The sequence below is a fragment of the Perissodus microlepis genome, chromosome 2 (assembly GCF_051167445.1).
Source record: "Perissodus microlepis isolate ML-2025 ecotype Zambia chromosome 2, ASM5116744v1, whole genome shotgun sequence".
In the NCBI taxonomy this organism is placed as follows: domain Eukaryota; kingdom Metazoa; phylum Chordata; class Actinopteri; order Cichliformes; family Cichlidae; genus Perissodus; species Perissodus microlepis.
Window position 1 is genome coordinate 6,851,457 of NC_140462.1, and position 21,108 is coordinate 6,872,564.

At 39.0% G+C, this 21,108-nt stretch overlaps 1 protein-coding gene across 1 annotated transcript in view; it reads right to left on the minus strand.

Moving 5' to 3' along the window:
• ctnna1 (catenin (cadherin-associated protein), alpha 1) overlaps positions 1–8,928 on the minus strand; it is a 73,998-nt gene extending 65,070 nt beyond the window's left edge. Inside the window, exons 1-5 of the mRNA XM_084942395.1 lie at positions 8,579–8,928; positions 6,970–7,087; positions 6,548–6,743; positions 839–1,005; positions 380–499 (exon numbers count right to left, since the gene is read on the minus strand). Of these exons, the coding sequence (XP_084798521.1) occupies positions 380–499; positions 839–1,005; positions 6,548–6,743; positions 6,970–7,074 (588 nt within the window). The 5' untranslated portion in view covers positions 7,075–7,087; positions 8,579–8,928. The remainder of the gene's footprint in view (positions 1–379; positions 500–838; positions 1,006–6,547; positions 6,744–6,969; positions 7,088–8,578) is intronic.
• Positions 8,929–21,108: the final 12,180 nt, after the last annotated feature.

Sequence of the window (21,108 nt, forward strand, 5' to 3'; positions counted from 1 at the left end):
AGTGTACAATATTTGTGTAGATTTTAGCATCATTTTATTGATGCTAAAATTTAAAGTTTTGATTTTGGAGACAAGCTAGTAACTGATTAAAAAAAAAGAAGAAGCCCATTATAATCATATATATAGCTATATAGCCCTGCTATAATCATTTTAAAAACAAATCACTCCGATACTTGTATTCTAATTAGAAGGCTGAATTTAATGTAAATTTTGGGACATGTTTCTTTCTCACTCAAGACTTTTATAGTCACTTGTCACTGTGCTGTTTGGAGCACGTTTTTGGTTACAAGTACTGAAGTCACTCAAAAATTTCCAACCGTGTTCAAGCTATAATACAGATTCTGTAACTCTGCTCCTGTCTATCACTTTTTTCAATTACCTGCTGTCTCTTGGCAGCCATAGCATTCAGCTTGTCCACTTCTGGTTTCAAGGCCTTGTATTGGATTCCCAAATCCTGTTCTGTACCTGCGTTGCGCACTTTGGCCAGACTGTCCTCCACCTGAGCCACACAAATAGAAAGAGTTGCTGCAATACTGAAGACAGTAATTGAAACACAAGCAGTACTTGACTGAATTAAGTGTTAACTTAGATTAGTAATGTCTATGCTTGCTTTTAAAATCCAAGTATGAGTTAGGTCAATTAAGACATCAAGCTATTCCCAAAAGTTTGAGAGAATGCAAGATTTCAATTTGCACTTGAATGAAGAGGTTGAGACAATTACTGACAAATAGAAATATTAATTCAAACTGCTTCTACCAACTCTGCATTCACTTCATTGTTAGTGACACTTTAATTAGAATTATCAATGTATATTATGCTTGAGAATTCAACATCTCACCAGTTTAAGTTGCACGAGAAGTTTGTAGACATCAGACATGTCTGCCAGCACCAACAAGTGCGTAACTGCTGACAGGAGGGCCCTGGCTGCACGAACCATATTGCCTCTCTTCATAGATGAACAGGGGTCTTCTGCAAATTCTCCAGAGGCCTGACGCATCGACTCACCTTCAGGTAGAGAAACAAAGCACAAAAAATAAAATAAAATAAAATAAAATATCAGCTCCAAATCCAAGATTTAAACAGAAACCTTACATGAAAACCTGTTCAAAACATTTATACAAGCATTTGTCCAAAAGCAACCATTTTAAACCATTATGACCTTTTCTTTCTGAACCCCCAGGCATCTGTGACTGGGAAAGAGTTTTCCCATCTTTCACAGTAACAAAAAGAAAAATAAATAAAAGAAAACATGCTACTGAGCTGTTAACATGGATATCACATTTATTATGGGAAAAATAATGAGTATTATTTGGGACAATATTTTATTTTACTTATTTTTATTTGTGCTTAAAATGTAGATACTTTTAAATATAATTCTATTGAGAATTGTAAAGTTATGAACTGAAAAGGACAACAGCAGCTCATGCAGTGAGGAGTTGGGCCCTGACTAGTGATTATAAAGTCTGTCTCACATGGGCAACTGCCAAGTCTCTACCGGCCTGTATTCACTGCAGGATGTCTGCAGGTGCAGAAGGGTGCAAAGGGAGCCACAGACAGCAGCGGACTAGTGAGCCCCGTGAGACTTGCACAACAACCATACGGTGAATGACAGAGAGACGAAGCCAACAGCCAACTGTCATCTGCTACTGCAAGCAGACTAGGTGAGAGACCCTGAGCAATCCAGAGAAGAGACAGCTGTAGACAACTGATAATCCTTCCAAGGATTGAACTACATAAATGTCGCGAGTTTTGCTTCCTCTAAATGGATACTGTTGACCGAAGGTTCTCCTTTAGTCAGCAGATGAGCTGAACCTTTTAGGAAGGGGGAAAGTGCACCACTGTGTTTAAAACAAGGACATCATAGCAAAAATTAAAGTAGAAGAATAACCACTGTATACCAATTATTTTGTTTTCATAAAATGCCGGAAGCCCACCTGGCACATGCCTCACGAAGGCAGTGATTTAGAGATATGAGACACACATTCGTACACAGCAAGCCATGTATCACAAAATCTGCATAAAATGCTTTTCAGTGCGATTAATCACTTTTTTGTTGTTCATTAAAAGACAAAAAAAGAAAAGTAAAAAATACAATCATTAATAGTAGTAGTTGCCTACAGGGAGTGACCAATGACTGAACACATTTTGTTTTTGAAATCTTCATCTGAGATATAGGCATTTGTCAGTGTTTCTGGTTATACATGGATAAACACAAGCACACAAGGACACACACACACACACACACACAAAAAGGAGGTCAAAACCACAACAAAAGGCTCGGTGTCTGCTCTGTCCAGCACTATGCTTTGTTCTACATTGGATGGGCCTGCACAGTTGACTGGGCACATAAATAGATTCTGTAGTCATGAACAAAGCAGGAAATCAGTAGTTTACTTCAGTGGAGACACATTTAACCTCAAACTCTGAGAAAGACAGTAAAACCACTATCGTTGCCCCAGAAATGCACAGCCACAAAAAGCAAAAGCAAAAACAAAAACACTGTTGTGTCTACCTTTCTAGCATGTGGTACAGCTTTATAGAAACTGGAGAGGAGATATGACAAGCAGAATGAATAATTTTCTTTGGCCAGTGTGATGTGGAATAAAGATGAATGAAAATTAATTTAGCTGTTAATGTTTGCCTTCAGTTATTAGCATCTTGCCAAGCACTTCACATATCTCAACCTGATTATTTAGATAGCAGCTCTATTTTTGGGGGGGACAGTGAAATATAGAAGTGCTAACACAGAAGCCATTTTTCTAGCTTGCCTGATGCATGCTGGAACTGACTGACTAGTTCTGGACAGTATCTATACTGTGGTGTACGTTATTGCATGGAAGCTTTCAAATTATTTACACAAAATGTAAATAAAGGCCATTATTACACTGTCACACATTTTACTATACAAGTGATTAATGTTTAACAAAAAAAAAACAATTATAGGACAAAATCCTGCTTGAATTAAACCTAATGAATAAACCAAGAAAAACATTTTTTAAAAGGAGTCTTCCCCCAAACTGTCAAAATTTCATGTTAAATTTCCATTTTGACAGAAACATAAAGGCAGTTAAAATGACTAATTTTACTCACCGTCTTCTAAAATTTCACTGTTCAAAGAAATTAACACAAACAAATAAGCAGAAATGGACGGATTTAACACTTTGGGATCCAACGTGTCCCTTCTAGCTTGTAAAGGAAAATAGAGCGTTGGAAGCAAAGCAGCTTGGCTGCTGTGTTCACACTAGATCCACACTGCCAAAATACTGCTTTGTGGTTTGTTCAGAGAACCAGTTTTAAAGTTTATATAAACACTACAACGTCAAACAGACAAGCAAATAGACTTCCTCCCAGAAATGATACATTTTTTACTGTATGTGGCAAATGTAGAAAGCTTCAGTCATTCAAAGGCGCGTGTATCTCAACGGACAACACTGCTGTGACCATCTGTGAGTCAGAAGTGGCTGTGGCTTTAGCAGCACCACATCAGCAGCAACTGTCATAACACCAACTGGCTTCAAAAACAAAACTACAGTTACAATAACTCAGTCTCCAATAGACCACCAACAGTCCAACAGATTCATTAAATAATCCCTGCAGATCTAAAATAGAGCAATACTACAAATACCTAAGAAAAGTGAGTTATAAAGAAATTATTGAAACCTCAGATTAACAAAGATGTAAATGTTTCCTGGGACATTTATTGAGACACTACTTGCTACCAATAATAACTTTTTAATTAAATTTAACAAAATCAACCATTTCTCTTGAAACTTTACAGTAAAGAAGGTATTTTTAAAATGCACATTTGGACTTTTTCTTCCTACTTCAGTGAAGCATTGTTTACTTAATTAAAAGTTGCACCACAAAAGGCAAAACACACCACTCGTGCAGATTCTGCCCATTTTAGTCTGACAGAGCGAAAGCAGTTTGTGCAAATGATCGACAACACAAACCTCAAACACAGTCTGCTACCCTTAGGCTGTTACTCCCCCCTGAACAAAATCAATAAGGCCATTTTCAGGGGGCAGATAGTGATCAGTGCTCCTTTAATAAACTTCCATCTGTCTAATGCTCACCTGCGGCCCACCAAGTGCATGATGAAATGATTAAAATGTATATCACACAGTAAGGCTCCAAAACAGCAGGACAACAAAGACAATGAGAGGGAAGGGCAACAGAGAGGGAACAAGGACAAGAGCAGACAGAAAGGACTGAGTAAACAAAAAGTCTTTAAAAGGGAAAAGAGGGCATACTTGCTGCAACAACCACTTGAACATGCAATATATACAGAGTTTTTATTTATTATTATGTCAGTGATTTCTTTGTGTTTCCTTTTAAACAGCTGGTAATCCACAGCTGGGTTGAAAATGCTTTCTGAATCCAGGGTGGTTTTACCCTACTCAATGGCTATATTATCAGTCTAGGCACGCTCCACTGAGCAGCATGGCATAGCTGACAGCCAGGCCTAGGCACCAGCTAACAACAGTCATTGAATTCCAGCCCAGTGACAACTTACCACAACTACAGTAACATTCCTGGGCACTGAGCACAGCACAGGCTATCTAGCAACATGTCTTCTACCTCCCAACTACTCAGAGCTGAGCTTGAGTGGGGGACATCTAACTCACTGGGCATCGGGGGGAAGGGGGGCAGAGGAGAAAAAAAAAAAAGGACAGAGCTACAAAGATGTCACTTCAGAAGGTGATAACAGCCACCCTCCAGTCATAGCTCCCTGGTCTCAATGGTCTCCTAGCGTGTCAAAAGACAGATATGATATACGGAAAAAGAGAGAGTCAATGAGAATTGCTGTGTGGTTGTTAAGATGATGGAACCTGCTATCGCAAGACAAATTGTAATTGCATTGGCTGGTGATTTTTATGGTGGATTCCTGTCTTGAGACTTGAGGAAGTCATGAAATTGAATTTGAAATGGACTGTGCGTGGGAGGCCTCCCACCAGGCAGGTGGATATAGCCATTTAAATAAATTTGACATCACTGGTGACATCTGCAAACTTTTTTCCTTCTCTGGTCTCCGTGGCAACAACTAAAAAGGGAAGCATTCTGATTAAAAAGTGGGAACAACAGTGCACAGCTCATGTGTCACTTCTGCCACATGAGTTTGTATACCACTAATCACCCCAGTAAGATGACTAATTACACAGAATAACAGACATCTCTCCACCAACACAAGCCTCCTCGGATCACTTTTGACGTTATCTGCAATATCAGGGTTTATTCTTAAAAAAAAAAAAAAAAAAAAAAAAAAAAACCACACAACCCACCCCCAGAAACTTTTTGGCCTTAGATAAAAGGAAAATGATCAGGGCTGTGATTTTGAAGTTTTTCCAAGCTAAAATGCATTTTGTTTATCAAAACAGTCCAAACCACAGGAAGTGTATCGACCTCTGTTAAGGCTGCTAACACACTCTTTGGCTATGTGAATCAATCAGACTTGTATACAGAGTCGAATCCGAAGACCTATTCTGAGCCAGGAAAAAAACATCTTGAATACCGCCAACTTTGGGTACAAATAAACCTTACAGACTTGTACGCAGATGCAGGTGTAGGTGCAAACTTGTGCCCTGTCTCGGTTCTAACAGTGGGCTGTTAAAGGGTACAGAAACCTTCCTCAATCCACCGTGTTAATCATAAAACCCCAGTTTCACAGAGATGAGCGCAATAATGTAGGGCCCAGATAAAGTGTGTGATATCACTCCAATGTTAGACGAAATATAATAAAACTGTAAATCGGCATCAATCTTTTTGATGCTAACCATAACATAAATCCTCTAAATTTTCTATCATACAAAACAAAACCTTTTTCTTTTTTTCTACACAACTGTTGATATTTGGCAATCAGTACAGAACGTGCAATTACATGTTACACCCTAATTTGTATACATTTTATGATTTCTGGCAAACACAAGATTTAAATTGGAATTTATTTCTTCGTGTGAGTACTACATAGTTTATAGTAGACTGCTCGGTAAGGATTTTTAAAAGCCAAGAACACCGCACACACTACCCAAAAATAAGTTCTGAACATTAAGAAACACAAGTAAAATAATACTGATTTGATGTTATGCAAACCTCTATAATATAACCACATCTTTGTATCCTTCTATAACAAAAACAAAGGGCAAGAAACGGGAGGTAGCACAGAAAATACAACACTGAATATGGTGAGGTTGATTCTCAAGTTCACATAACTGGGGAGTATCCTAACACTGTGCTAAGAGAACACACAGGCTTCTCTGGGAAAAGTGGTGAAATTTGATCCCCACAGAAGGTACAGGAATGACACCATCTAGCATGAAATGAATCTGAACCATGTGCATGCTTAGACTGAAAGTCTATTAATGGCCTCATTGAAAAACCCATTTCTAAAAGAAATCTATCAGACTCAAACCATATTCTTATTTCAAGGATTTTTGCTGGAGCAGATGATGTATACATAGCTTATGGTTTATTTTTCATCCGTCCCATCTTAAGAGGCACTCTGTACAAGCATGAAGCCACACTGCTGCAATACGTATTTTCAATATACCTTGCTTGCGGACATCTTCCACAGCAGCAGTCAGCTCATCCTTGAGGAACTGACTTTCCTTTGCAATCTTTTCGCCTTTTTCAAGGAAGTTCTCGGTAGCAGTCTCCACTGATGCAGCCAAAACATGGGCCTTCTTGGAGCGTCCCTTCCTCTTGTTAGATGGGCCTTTATTGCTGGTGTTTACCAAAGTGGTGACCTATGGCAGAGATTATTAGGATATTATATACCTGCCTAAAGTTAATAAATGGTGATAAGACTAAAAAACAAACAACATATGACATAGTAAGGCAAAATAACAGTTCTAAAATGGTGAAATGCAAGAATGAACCACAGAAATAAATCACATTTTTTCACTTTGCTGTTTTGTGAAGTAAGATGTGTAAGGTGCCTCATTTTAATAATATTAATACTTGTTGTATTACCTGTGTGACCAGAGGCTCCAGTAGCCTTTCCACTGCCAGAGTACGGATCTCCAGGCTCTTCGGGTCCCATTTAAAGTTGATGTTTGGTGCGGTGTTGCTAGTCATGATGTCTAGTTTACTGTTTTAAAAAAAAAAAAAAAAAAAAAAAAGTAAAAGAGAAAAAACAAACACAAATTAATTCTTCTGAAGCAGAAAATGTAGACTACAGAAAAAATGGACATCTCTGTCCTTTGATTAACTCAATATTTGCTTCCCTGAATGACTTAAAAGTTATAATTTCTCTTCACAAATCAAGATTTCTGTCAGATTATCAGACTAGTGTCTAGAACTCGGTGCATTAAAGAAATTATTAAAGTCCTTGTTAGAGCCAGCAGTGCTCCATTGCTTTCAGAATGAATGCCAACGGCAGAACACAGCAACACAGTGGCCCAATTTCAATTTCTCTTTTCAGGCAGTGGCTGTGACTCCATTGATTAGCTATCAAACATGGAGGGGCAGGGATAATCAGGATGGCCCGAGGGCTGAGGGGCTTCAACTGAAAAGTTGGTCAGCTGTATTATGTGAGGAATTACAACACTAGCTATTAGCCTACATTACCAACAAAAGTACAAAAATATTAAGAGAGGAACATGACAACCATGGCTTTCTAATTTTATAGTGAATCGTTATATATTAGAGCTATTTTCAGTTCTACTGTATTATTAACCACTTTTCTTCTTTCCAATATACACAGAGTTTCTACCCATGAGTTAACACGCAGTGAAACTGATAATGTTGGGCAGTGTATTGAAAAAAAAAAAACAATTTCTGTAAAGGTTGTTTGAGGAAGACGTCTGTTTGTCCAGACAACATGACGCATTTCCACTGAAAGCAACGTTAAAATGCTAGTCATGAGACGAAGATTAATCTGGGCCAGCGTGGGAGAAACTGCGTTCGACTGCTCTGTATGGGCGTGGTACATGTCGCAAAGTGATATCTACAAATCTCTGCAAATGAAATCGAAACAGTCTAGCAGGTTTGGGATTGAGGGTTTATGTACGCGACTTAGGCAAAAAAATAATATTAACGATTTAAAACTGTCAAACTAAGCCATGTGTAGGTACTAATAAGTGTATATAATGTATCCAAACAGGGAAAATACCGTAACAAAACAGAAACATGTTAACACTTGCTGAGAAGCACTAGGGTGGGTCAAACACCTGGTGTGCTAACATTAGCTCAACTTCCACCTGTTGCTAAAACTACCTAAACAAACGTCGGTTTTACCCCGTCAAAAACCGTTAAACGAGAATACACAAAGCAGAAAATACTCGTGTACACATTTAACACCCAATAACGGTCCACCTAAGTCATTTTCAATACTTTATTAACAGCAGGCTACAGGTAACATTAAAACCAGCTTAGCTTAGCGTAATGCAGGTTACCTGCTGTAACACGGAGCTCCGCAAACACAGCGATGAGCTAAAGCTAATGCTAAGCGACAAACAACTGTTAGCCTGCTTTCTGTGACAAACTTTACCGCCGAAACAGACGGCCCAAACAACTAGTCCACTCATTTTGTTTAAGTATTCACTGTATATACAGTAAGAAAGACTCGTTATATACTCACCGACAACAGTCCGCTAGACAAAGTGAAGTTTAAAAGTTCAAAATGGAGGAATGGGAATTACGGAATTCCTTGCGTCAAAAGTTTTCCTCCCGTTTCCTCGCCCCACGGACTTAGTTTAACTGCGCCGCTCACTCACGATAAACACCAAAGTTTTCCTCCCTCCGCTCGACGGCTATACAGAAAAGTATCACAAGAGCTCCAGCAAGTCAGCTGAAAAGTTTCGGTTAAGAGAATTTCGATGGAGTAACGTATTGCCCAACAATAGATGAGGTAAAAGGAGGAGGAGGGGGCGCTGGGCGGTGACCAAGTTCCTGAACTTCCAGGCAGCGGGGAAGGGAGGACACGGGCCACAGCAAGTCCGTAAAACCAGGAGGTGTTTTAGGCGTGGCGCTCGCTGTGTATGTCCATATATGGATTAATTACTGCTTCCATAAAGGCAGGAGTAGGGAAGAGCTATTTAAACTGTTGGGCGAAAGAACAGACTTCTGACAGAGGATGGAAAATAAACTGCAAGTAGTTATTATGAAGAAATATGATTTTTAAATATGACATTTGATTTGAGGGGATTTTCAGACGTGACATTTTGTTGTAATAGTTTTTGTTTTGTTTTTTTCTGCCAGAATTTCTTCGACATTCAATCATAACGGCTAAACTAGAAAGCCATAAAAAGATTTACTCTTCTTAAGTCTGTCACAACAGAAAAAATAATCATTAAAAACAGTGAAATTCTCCGTGAGCAAATCAGTTCATTATCTCGTATTATTGTTAACCTTTGTCTCCTGTCTTTACTTTCCTCTCTGCACTGCACCACTCTGCATTGAGGTGGTGTCGATAACAAACTCCAAGGTTTAAGGTTATTACCACAGGCAGTGGCTCTTTTGTCTGCTGCTTATTTTCTTACTGTCTCTCTGTGTGCGTCGCTAGCAGAATGTAAAACAGAGCCTTTTCAAACTGAAACCATCTTTTTGTGAAGTATCACGAAGACTCACAAATAGCTATTTGCGTTATATAGTGCTGTGCAAAAGTCATTAGAATTGTGCAAACTCTGTTTTTTCCTTATTTACTGTACTTCTATTTATCTTAGCACATATTTCATAAAACATAAATATGCAAAACTAGAGGGGTGAATCAAAGCTTTTGCACATTTTGTACCTTCTGTTAACTTGCTGATTATCTTCTTTTCAGTTGATTTAATTTTTAATGTTAACTCAATTTAGAGCAGCTCGATTTGTTTTAAACTAAAATTATGTTTATCTTTTGTTAATGCTAATGGGTTTTACATGTTAGCAACTCTGTATAACAGAATCCCCTAGGGAAAGTCAGCTGATGTGGCATCAGGTGCACAGACACAATGGGCACATTGAAGCGCCACTTACTCATTTATTATTAATAAATAAACATCATATGAAAACACTGCAGGCATTCAAGACAAGTAAATTAACCAGCATATCTATATCTAGAAATGCTTTGTGGATACGCAAACATGTGCAAATTCAACTCTTACAAGGTCAAGAGCAAATATATCTCACGTATGTTGTGGACTGAGACATTTGATAAACATATTCAAGTGCTGGGTATTTTGGTTCAGGCTTGATGAAGTGTGAAAGACATAAATAGATTATCTAAAGAGGCCAGGTGTCACCCCTCTAGCCTCACTTTTCTAATTCACACATACACGCACACACGTATAGCAGTGGTAGCTTCAGTGCTTGGTTCTTGGTTGTATAGAACTAGCTGCAGAGCTGGCAATTAATAGTTTATTAATTAAGTTCAATCTGTATCCTCCTAATGTTATGTGTGTTTATGGCACAAGACACCTCTTAAAGAAATACAGTACTGTGAAAAAGTCTTGAGTTACCCCTCATTTTGTAACATTTTGCTTCCAAGGAGCCAGACTTTCTTGCAAGTCCTCCAGGCTTTTCTTTTACCATTGTTTGCTTTTTAGCCATTTTCAGTCCAGTCCTTGTACCTGACCACTTTCAGAGGAATGTGTTTTTGTGTTTGTTAAGCTACTTAACATGGACCTGTGAAAATCATGTGCTTGAGAAAGGGGGGAAAAAATCCAGCAAAGACCTGACCTGAGAGGTACAACTGGCCTACTGTTCAGGAAAGCCACTAAAGGCAAACAGAGGAATAAAAAGACTGAAGTATGCCATATTAGATAAGAGCTGGACTAAAAAAATCTAAAAAATGGTGTTGTTAATGTTGGTCGGCATTGCTACTGACCAGTCATATTGTTGTGACGTCATAGCTTTGGAATATTGAGAAAAAAGAAAACAAATTACTTTGTTTATATTAAACTCTTATGGAACAAATGGTAAGTGTTTCATTTTTAAAAAAATATTTTATGCAATATAACAAACATATGATCAAGTTAGCGTTTCTTTTAGCCAAATTTAGATTACTTGTGTTGGTTTGCTCAGACAGCGTGACTGGTCAGTTGCAATGTTGAGCCAACATTGTTATGATGATGTTGTACACACAAAACCAACACTGGGGTGTCAGTTCAGACCTAAAAAGGAGTCGCAGCAGGTCTTTTGGAGCGATTAATCCAAGTTTGACATTGTGGGTTTTAATTTTTACGAGAATGTATGGAGTAGCTCAGAAGAGAGGAACAACAGTGAGTGTCCACAGCTATGTGGAAAATACAGTGGAGGCTCTGTCGTGGTTTGGGGCTGAATTTAATCCAGTGGTGTTGGATATCTTGTCTAAACTGACTGAATTATGAATGCAGAAAAGTACCATGAGATTTTGATCCATCATGCAATACCAAGTGGAAAGCGTCTGATTGCCAACAGCTTCATATTCAAGCATAACAATGATCCCAAACACACTGCCACTGCAGTGAAAGCATAACTGAATAGAAAAACACACAATGGAACACTATCAGTCGTTGACTGGCACCCACAGAGCCTTGTACCTCAACATTATTGAAGCAGTGTGGTTCAATGAAGCTTCAAAACTGTTAGAATCGCACAAACTATACATGTTTGCACGTTTCAATAGATCTCTGCACAATAGATCTGTATTGTCCAAGCAAAATATGAAGAACTGATGGGTGAGATAGACTTTTCTACAGTGCTTCACGTCATGGTTCCAAAAAGAGAGGACAGTCATCAGTAATTCAAAGCAGTGGACACACAGAACACTACAATCAACAATGCTGTCTTGTCCTGCAGCCAAGCACAACTAACACACTTCTATTTGTTGGCTTGAGTAGGTGTTAATTAAGAAGCTCCACCAGTGCAGCATGAATTACAGTCTTGGAGAGAATGAGCTTACAAATGTACTTATCAAGCTCTTAATGAAGGCCTCGGAATATAATTATCTTTCAGAAAGACACTCCTTAATGTTTTTTGGGGTTTTTTTGTGCAATAATAATTTGTGAAGTAATTGTTTTCGCCATAGAGTTTTGACCATGCTAAAACTTAAGGAGTCATGGATTCAATTTCCATATTAAATTCTTTGGGATGGAGATACAGCAGTGAACTATCTTGTGTGCATTATTAATTTCAGTGTAGAACAGAGAAAACCGGTATGTACATAGTGTAACAGAGATCTGTTTATCCAATTAATACTCCGTAGAGAAGACGGTTTAGATGTGGCGTAATTGTGTTCTTGAATGATGAATGTTTGTCTAAGTAACAGCTTGCTGGGAGGACAAGTTTGGGTGTCCTTGAACTTCATCTTTTTGTACCTGTTGGGCCCGACAAATGATAAGAGCGCAGCACGCTATAAATAATTCCTTCTCATTATGTGGAAGTGCACATGTTTGTCACATACTGAATGTATAATTAAGTGCATGCAAATCTTCAGAGTGTGGCACTAGAAAAATAGAAAATGCGGCAATATTATTTTGCGCTACGTCAGGTGAATATTACAAAAATCAAAATACAAAAATGGTATTTATGCTATCTTTCCTCTTAGCTTTCATTGATTCTATAGATTAGCTCTACATTTCTATTCAGGGGACACAGCATCTTATTGAATCACAGTCCTTGGCACTGCTCCACGCCGGTAAAAGAAATGCTCACGGTGACTACTAAAGGTAAGCATCTTTCACAATTGTGTTATTATCTATTGTTTTTTTCAGTCATGGATGCTACTGTATGTTATAGCTTCCTGTCAAAGTAGTTACTCATGCTTTGACGGTGACTGAACTGGAAGCTGCCTCGCTGCTGGAGGAATTTTGTTCCCTGACATAAGGAACACAGCGACTATCAGTCTGCCTAGGACCACCTGACTCATTCTGACAGCTGTCCATGGAGCTGCATGATGTCATCTGCAGGCTTTCCCTTTCCTAAGCAAAACCCTGTACCTTGATTAGAAATGAGTGTGTGGTGATGCATGGCATCAGAGAGAAGTCTGCCAACTAGTGATGCTAATGATAATCAGTCATTCATCGAGACAGTCCTGCAAAGCGGAACAGAAACGTACATTATTCCAGTGGACAAACAATAAGCCCTTATGACATATCAGACATGCCTACAGGTAGGTGTTAGGACATTGATGTCATAATATCAGAGGTCTGCCTTGCTTGTCTGATTGGACATATCGGAAGGTCACAGTGACCATGACTCAAACACTGCTAAACTATTCTTTGCAGTCTGCTGAGCTCCACCTGCTGGTTTAGGCTTTTTGATCACACTCTTCCCTGCTGTCCCAGTGGAGCTGCTTTGACAGAACCTCTCCTTGACTTACAAAAAAAGGCAAGGAACTAACGGAGTAACCCTTTTTCTGTTTCTGGGTCAAGTATAACAAGTATAGCTATGAACTGATCTGAATGTGCCTCCTTTTCACTCTTCGTTTCTTACTGTTTATTCAGTAGTCTGGCATTTGGCTAGGGTCAGTGTCACTACTGGTAACATGAGCAAGGGTTGCACAGGTAGTCCAACTCCTCCAGTATGTCACATCAATACTTGCCATTGCCAGAAGGCTGGCTGTGTCTCCCAGCACAGTCTAAAGAGCATGAAGGAGATTACAAGGAGCTGAGAACAGGCTCGCTGAGAGCAGACTCACTCTGAGCACATGTGACAGACTGAAAAGGTCTGGAGAAACTGTGGAGAACATTTTGCTGTAACATCGTTCAGTATGACCAGTTTGGTGGTGTGTCAGTGATGGTCTGGGGAGACATATCCATGGAGGGACACACAGCCCTCTACAGGTTAAGAAGGCAAACCTGCTATTAGGTATCTTAGGATGAAATCCTTGGCTCCACTGTCAGACACTGATGCAGCGGGTCCTGGGTTCCTCCTGATGGACAACAGTGCCCAGCCTCATGTGATGAGAAATGCAGGCAGTTCCTGGAGGATAAAGGAACCACTGACTGGATCCCAGTGCTCACCTGAGCTATAACCAACAGAAGACCTCTAGAACATTATGTTTCAGCCCATGCAACGCCGTCAGGTTGCACCTCAGACTGTTCCAGAGCCTAGCAATACCTTGGTCCAGGGTTAGGGGTTAGGAAGGAGACCCCCCAGGACACCATTCATTATCACACTAGGAGCATATTGTCAGGCATGTATACAAGCATGTGGGGGGCATAAATACTACTGAGTAACACTCACAGTAAGCACTTTCAGCATTTTCAGGGTTTCGTTGCATTCAGTCTTTTGGAGATTGATCATTTTCAACAAATGATTTGGCATCCTTTCATGTCTAACATATTTCCCAGTCCAAATGAGTGTAGATATCCAGCATGATTCACCCCCCCATTGAGATCTGATGTGTTTTCAAAGTGTTCCTCTAATTTTTTCAAGCAGTGCATTTCAAACAAATGTTTTTTGGTGGTGTTAATATTAGGTGATGTTGATGATAGGCGATGTTAATAGGAAAACAGTGATGTAGACTATACTATACAAGCATCTCTATTTTTTTCTCTCTCCCTCTTACTTGTATTCATCATGTTACCTCTATTGCCAGATGGGTTTCGCTGATTAGAAGACAATCGTGTGTTTATAATCACTTTCACATAAACAGTGATTACTGACTGGTATGCAATTACCACCAGGCCACCAACCACGAAATCACTTGTCATTCACAGTACAAAGAACTATTCCAGAAACCTTGTTTTATTCCAAAAGTCTCTTGAGACCCGCTGCCCTAATTTCTCATTTTCCAAGTGGGATTCAGGCTAAAAGGAAGGTGAAGTGTGTGATGGAAGCCACAGAATGAAACATAATGAATTTCAAAGCAATAATGAGTCACAGGTTTAAGCAGCCGCCAAAGTGTTTGAACTAAGCACATTCGCGAGCTTCAAAAATACAGTAGGATGCAAGCTTTGTTTTGCATTGAAGCACTAAACGCGTACACATACACACTCATAGCATTACCAGCAGTGAAATGACTGAAGACAGCTTATATAATGTCAGACTCTACCTTACAGAAGAGATGTTTTTTTTGTTTTTTGTTTTTTTAATAAGGGACGCTCGGGAAATGTCTGCGCCACAGGCTGTTTAATAATCTGTGACTTCTGATAGAACATTTTATACACAAAGCGTGTATATATTTACACATATGTGTTTATAGGTAGAAATGTAATTCAAGTCATATGTGTCACATAACCAGGCGTGATTTTAGGTGGAACTTGAAGAGAAATGGGTAAAAAGAGAATCCACAAAAGGATTTGGGCTGATGGAAAATAAGACTTCTTTGAAGTTCAGAAACTAATCATAAAAGTACCACAGTAACCTAAGGGCCTTATTAAAACAGCCAAAAGAAAAAAAGAAAGAATATGTTTTTGCTTGCGACTTCTAATGCGCTGAAAGAGCTGAAGCAGTCTATGTAGGAAATAAAACAATAAAACAAGCAATAAATAGATGTTTGTGAATAAAATAAAAATGGATACTTAGTCATATTATTAAAGCCTGAAATCCAATGTGGATTTGGTGTGTGTACAGTTATGAGTATGACTACTCACTAAATATTCATTTCATAGAAAATAATAAAATGCCACTCCGAGTCAATGGCTCTATAAGCAGAATAGAGGAAACTGAATTTTACGACACTGTGAGGTGGCGTTCTCTCAGATATACAGTAAGAAAGACCTCGAGAGTTGTGTGGCAAATTGGAAATTGAATCCGGCCTGTGATAGAGACAACTTCCAAGCTGGGGAAATGACCTTTCAATATTAATGATGCAGAGAGCTATGACATCATCAGGACCTGATTGGGTCCATGTGATGTGTAGACAGGCCTGTAGAGAATATCAGCTCTCCCCGGCTCCACTCATGCCATATTTATTATAATAAAAATTTATCAAACCAACTGCTCGAAGCGTCACTCAGTGCAGCAGCAGAAATGTGGCAATTCAGCCGGCACTACCTACCATTTTCCACACAGCTGATAATAAGTCAGATGATGTCATTTTTTTCTTTTTTTCTGGCTGTAGCTCGGGCAGAACTAAAGCTCAAACATTTGTTTGCTCATGGCCTGTTTAAAAGGTGCCTCACACAGTGTATTGTAAAATCAAATTACTTCCACATATAACGAAATGTAATCACCGTCACAGATTTACAGAAGTCTTCCTAAGGCAGTGAAACAATGGAAAAGAGGGGAAGTAATACTCCTTTTTTGTAGTCGGCCATGACTTGTTTTTGCTGTGCTGCAAAGCACGGGTCATTGAAAGCATAAAATTCTCGCACATCGCAGAAAGAGCAGCGAAGGAAAGCGAACTGCCACGGTTCTGACGTTGATTCTTTCCGATGTGAGGACTTCTGGTGGAGGAGGTTGTCACCAGAATCGTCGTTTATGTGTAGTCAGTCACTTTCACCTGATATGGCACTGTGCTGTTTGAATATTTGTGATGGATAAAGTTTTCAGAAGCACCTGATAGTGTTTGTTTGTTTGTTTGTTTTTTGAATAATGAATAGAAGATTGAAGAGCTGATCTACTGATATGTAAAAACCTTTTACGAAGAGAAAAAGCACACAAACTACAACTGCAACGGAAATGGTTATGCATTTAGTGTTGACATTCCTGACGTTTTGCCAAAACTAACATGGCAAACAGCAGTTTTCATTCCTCCAAGAGTACTTACAAACCTGAAGGGAATTCAGCGGACGTGTTGAATGTCAGAACGCGTGTGGATAATTACCCATAAATTATCCAAAATGACAGTTTTTTACCCTGTCTGTAAAAGCAATACCTGCAGGTGAAAACATCAGTGTGAAGAGGTGATAGCACAGGTAAACACGGCAGGAATGGAAACAAACTGGTACTTGGAAGCGTGTGGTTGCTGTGTAGCTGCTTGCTGATAGCTCTAAATAGTGAGATACAATGTTGAAATACTGCAGGACCAGACAGCAATAAACACCCAGTCATATCCAGGGTCCACCACAGTAAACAATCGCCGGGTATCTGTCAGCTGGATGTCTAATCAATCACCAGGATGTGTCCAATTTAATGCGCTGTCAAGAGAGGTTTATGGATTTCTATTTTGACGCGTCAGTGTTGCCAAGCGGGAATCCCGCACGTCCATTATCAAAATTCTGTAATATATGAGGAAATAAATTCTGGAGTAGCAGAAATCAGAGTGCAAATTTCATAGAAGGAACGTATTAATTGACTGATTTGGAACATGAACTGTGCATCACATAAGCAAAAGAAACATTTGTTACTTTTTATTCCTTATAGACGGTGCATACTATAGCAGTTTGTGTCAGATGCTGGAGTCAGGAGAAGTTCAGAAATCATACTGATCCATGAAAGAAAAAAAACAACTAGTGAAAAGCAACTGCTTGATAACCTCAAAACAAGCACAAAGAAGAGTTGCAGATCTAAATTATTAACATTCGCTTGATAAAGATGAAAAGTAGTATAAATAAAATATTTAAGAAATATGCAGAAGCCCTGGTGTGTCCAATTAAGAAGACTACAAACACCAACTGAGGTAGTCAGACACTTGGTGAGGCATTCCTATATTTTATGTGATCTTAAAATTGTTGAGGATCTGTTTTATTTTGTGCTTATTTGTACCGTGTTTTTTTTAAGCAGTCAAAGAATAAAAATTTTACATTGGTTATCTATAGACATTTAGAGATTTCTTTTTTTTTTTTTTAAATCAGGGGAGCCAAGAGAGTACACATCCATCTATCCATCCATTTCCACAACTTCTTATCAAACGTAATGTCACAGGAGGGTGGCTGGACTCTGTCCCAGCTCTCATATAGCGAGAGGCGCGGTATGTCCTGGTCCAACGTCTTGGGCATGCACTGTATACATTATAATGTCTGCACTGAAAATAAAAAAGGCTGATGTGTTACACCCTCTTAGGATTAATCAACGTGCTATCTTATATTAGATTACTTTTCAGAGCTGTGTGCTTAAATCAGATACTTTCAGTTTGGGTCTGTGCTATTTCAGTAGCTAATAAGAGACGGTTTATGCAGACAGGGGGTTGAACCCCTAATTGGCTGTCTGAAAAGTGACATCATTATCACAGGGCCATCAGTAATTGCTGTCTCGCTTGTCCACACCCACAATTAACTTTACGGCCCAGCACTCACCTCAGCACCTCATTAGTTTGCTGGTGCTACAGTTTAAGTGTTCGCTATCTATCTATCTATCTGGGCTCAAGAGGTAAAGCAAGTCATCCACCAATCAGAAGGTTGGTGGCTCGATCCCTGACTCCCCCAGAATGCTAAAAAGCACTTAGTCACAGATAAAAGCGCTGTGTAAATGGATGAATGTGTTCAAGTGATCTGATTAATTTTGTGATACAAAAGTGCACATTGCAGTATAATGTGATCCAATATTTCTTTAATGCAGTGACATAATAGTCCCATCCATATTTTAGTAACTCAAAACTAAGGGAAATAAACACTTTCATTATTATTCTGATAAAAGAATATACATACATTACACGAAACACACTTCCTTCAAGAGTGCATTACAAAAATGTCTTGTGGACAGGATGAGCTGTCTTCATCTAATTATTTAATAATTATTTTAAGCAGCTCAGTGTGTGATCGTGTCAGCTTGAAATTAACATATTTACTCTGGGTTATTTCTTTAATTTTTTGGGTCAGTTTGTCCACTTCTTGGCGATATTAGCAGATATTTGGCAGAACTTGGTGGATCTGGAATGCCATGGCACACAGTGTCACTCCCCCACCCCCAAAGCCTTGGGAACTAATGTGTGCGCCTTTAGCTTATGTTTAAATATCTGTTTACTTGGCTGTGAAAACAAGTTAGAAGAAAAATTCTCCTTTTTTCGAAATGTATTGTTGTCCAATGTCTCATAAAGCCACAAAGAAAAAATGAGAACAAACTGTGCTTTTCTTGCAGTGTCTTCACTTCTCTGTTGCACTGGGACCCATAGATCACATTGCTATGAAAATAGCACAAATACATTCAAAAGCATTATTGCTATGTCCTTGCCTTCTGACTGGATTGGAAACAATCAGATTGAACAGCTTAATTCGTGTGCTAGCATCTGTGGTATTTCAAATCTATGCTACGTCTTCAACTTTAAACAACATTCCTAACACAGTTATTATTTTTCTTGATGTTTCAGTAATGGAGCTTTCATTGAAAATTCTTCTAATTACACTTTAATATGTACATGTAAGAACCTAAGAGAAAGAGAATGACTTATGTCCAGAAAAGGATCCCACCCTGTCAGTTTGAGTGACACAGCTGAAATGCACTCTGTAGCGGCACATCAACAGCGAGATAAAGCCCATGGCGGAGAAAAATTAATCCGAGGGTTAAACCACTGTTGACTATTGCCCTGACGCGTCTTTGAAGAAAGACAAAGACAAGACAAAGCGATAATGAAAGACGCGTCACATTGCAGTTTCATCTGGGGAAGAACTGTAGCTGCTCCATTTAACATACCAAGGTTATCTAGTGACAGCAGACAAGCCTGGAAAAAAATACAATAAGCCTGTGACAAATATAATGCAGCCTATCCAAAAAATGTGTCATCTCTTAAGTATAATGAAACCATTAGGCATGAAGCATGAAGAGATGAGAATAACAAGTGCAATGGGAAGAATGACCCAGCTGTGTTTTATAAAAAATCCGAGAGTGAGGAATGGGTTTGGAGGAGCAGAATAAAAGGGAAACAGAAAGGAGGGGAATGGACCTGGTTAAGAAGAAGCAATGATCAAAGCACAGGAATATGGAAGAGGTCCTCGGCCAGTCTCGGTGTTGCAGGATCAGGAAACCACATTGCACGTATGTCAGAGAGCTGCGTCCTGCTACAGTTGGCACCTTCAACCAATTTCTCGGTGATTTCTCGACTTATTTTCACAGATTGTGGTAAATGTTTCACACATTATTGAAGGGAATATGGCCACAAGTAGGACTTCTTTATAAAAAATTTATCCCGACAGATGTGCACTTCTGGCTTCCCCCTGCTATGTAATTCAACAGCCAACAGAATTGAGCGTAAAGCTATCTGTGCTCAAGTGCATCAAAAGCTGCCTTGCACCTGGTCGTATTGGAACAATACGCTGACTCTGACAAAAAACAAAATTACGGCTGGGAACGAGCCATTAACATCAATATAATTGAGTCCCTTTATTGTGTTGCAGTGTGTATGCAAAACATTCACTGGAGTGGAATTATGCATACATGCAATTTTAAATAGCGTTTGGAATGAAGAAAATGTCCTGCTTGTGAGGAAAATTGAGCAGTGGGCAGTTAGAAACAGATATTTTTCTCAGGGCTTGATGAAGCTCATAAATAGAACTAAACTAAGAGGAATATTTGTTCCACCAAATCAAGACCACTACTTAACCGTTCCTCCTCGGTTTGTACCTTCTTGCATGTCTGTTTTTCTCGGTTGATTTGGTTCAATTGTCAGGTGATGACAGTTGACTTTTTCAAAGCTGTTCGTAATGGTGCGCATCAGAAAAAGCATTTCTCGTTGCTCATTTTTTTAAAAAAACATAACCTCCACCAAGGAGGTTGTGTTTTTTAAAAGATCTTTTTTTGTAGCATTTTTGCCTTTCACTGTTTAGCAGTGAAAATAGGAAACTAGACACACAGCAAGGGGCTGCAGGTCAGACTCAAACCCAGCTCACTGCCCTCCAGCCATCTAACATGTGATCGTCTGCTCACCCACTGAGCTAAAGTGGCACCTAGAAGGTTATGGTTTTTGCATGCATGTCATTCTGTCTGCAAACACGATAGCTCAAAAAGCCTTGAATGTGTTTTGATTAAATTTTGTAGGTGTATAGAGTGGGGTCATGTTAACATGACCAAGGTCTTCATAGTCAGCTTAGTTTTTATTGGTCAGCAATGGACCAAAAGCCTTATAACTTAAAAATGATGACTCCTACAAGTGTGGTGTGTTTTGTTAACATATAGAAAGTACCACATAAAGATTTTAAATATCACATCACACCTGACCTCCGACCTCTCCTTCAAGGTCAATAGAATGACCTTAAGGTTAAAGTAATAAAAATGCTATATAGATCTATTTAAAACTATGTTTCTTACTTCCATTGTTTGTATTGATGACATATAGGCATATAGGGAATGATATTGGGGATTACATAAATAATGCTAATTTAGACCTCT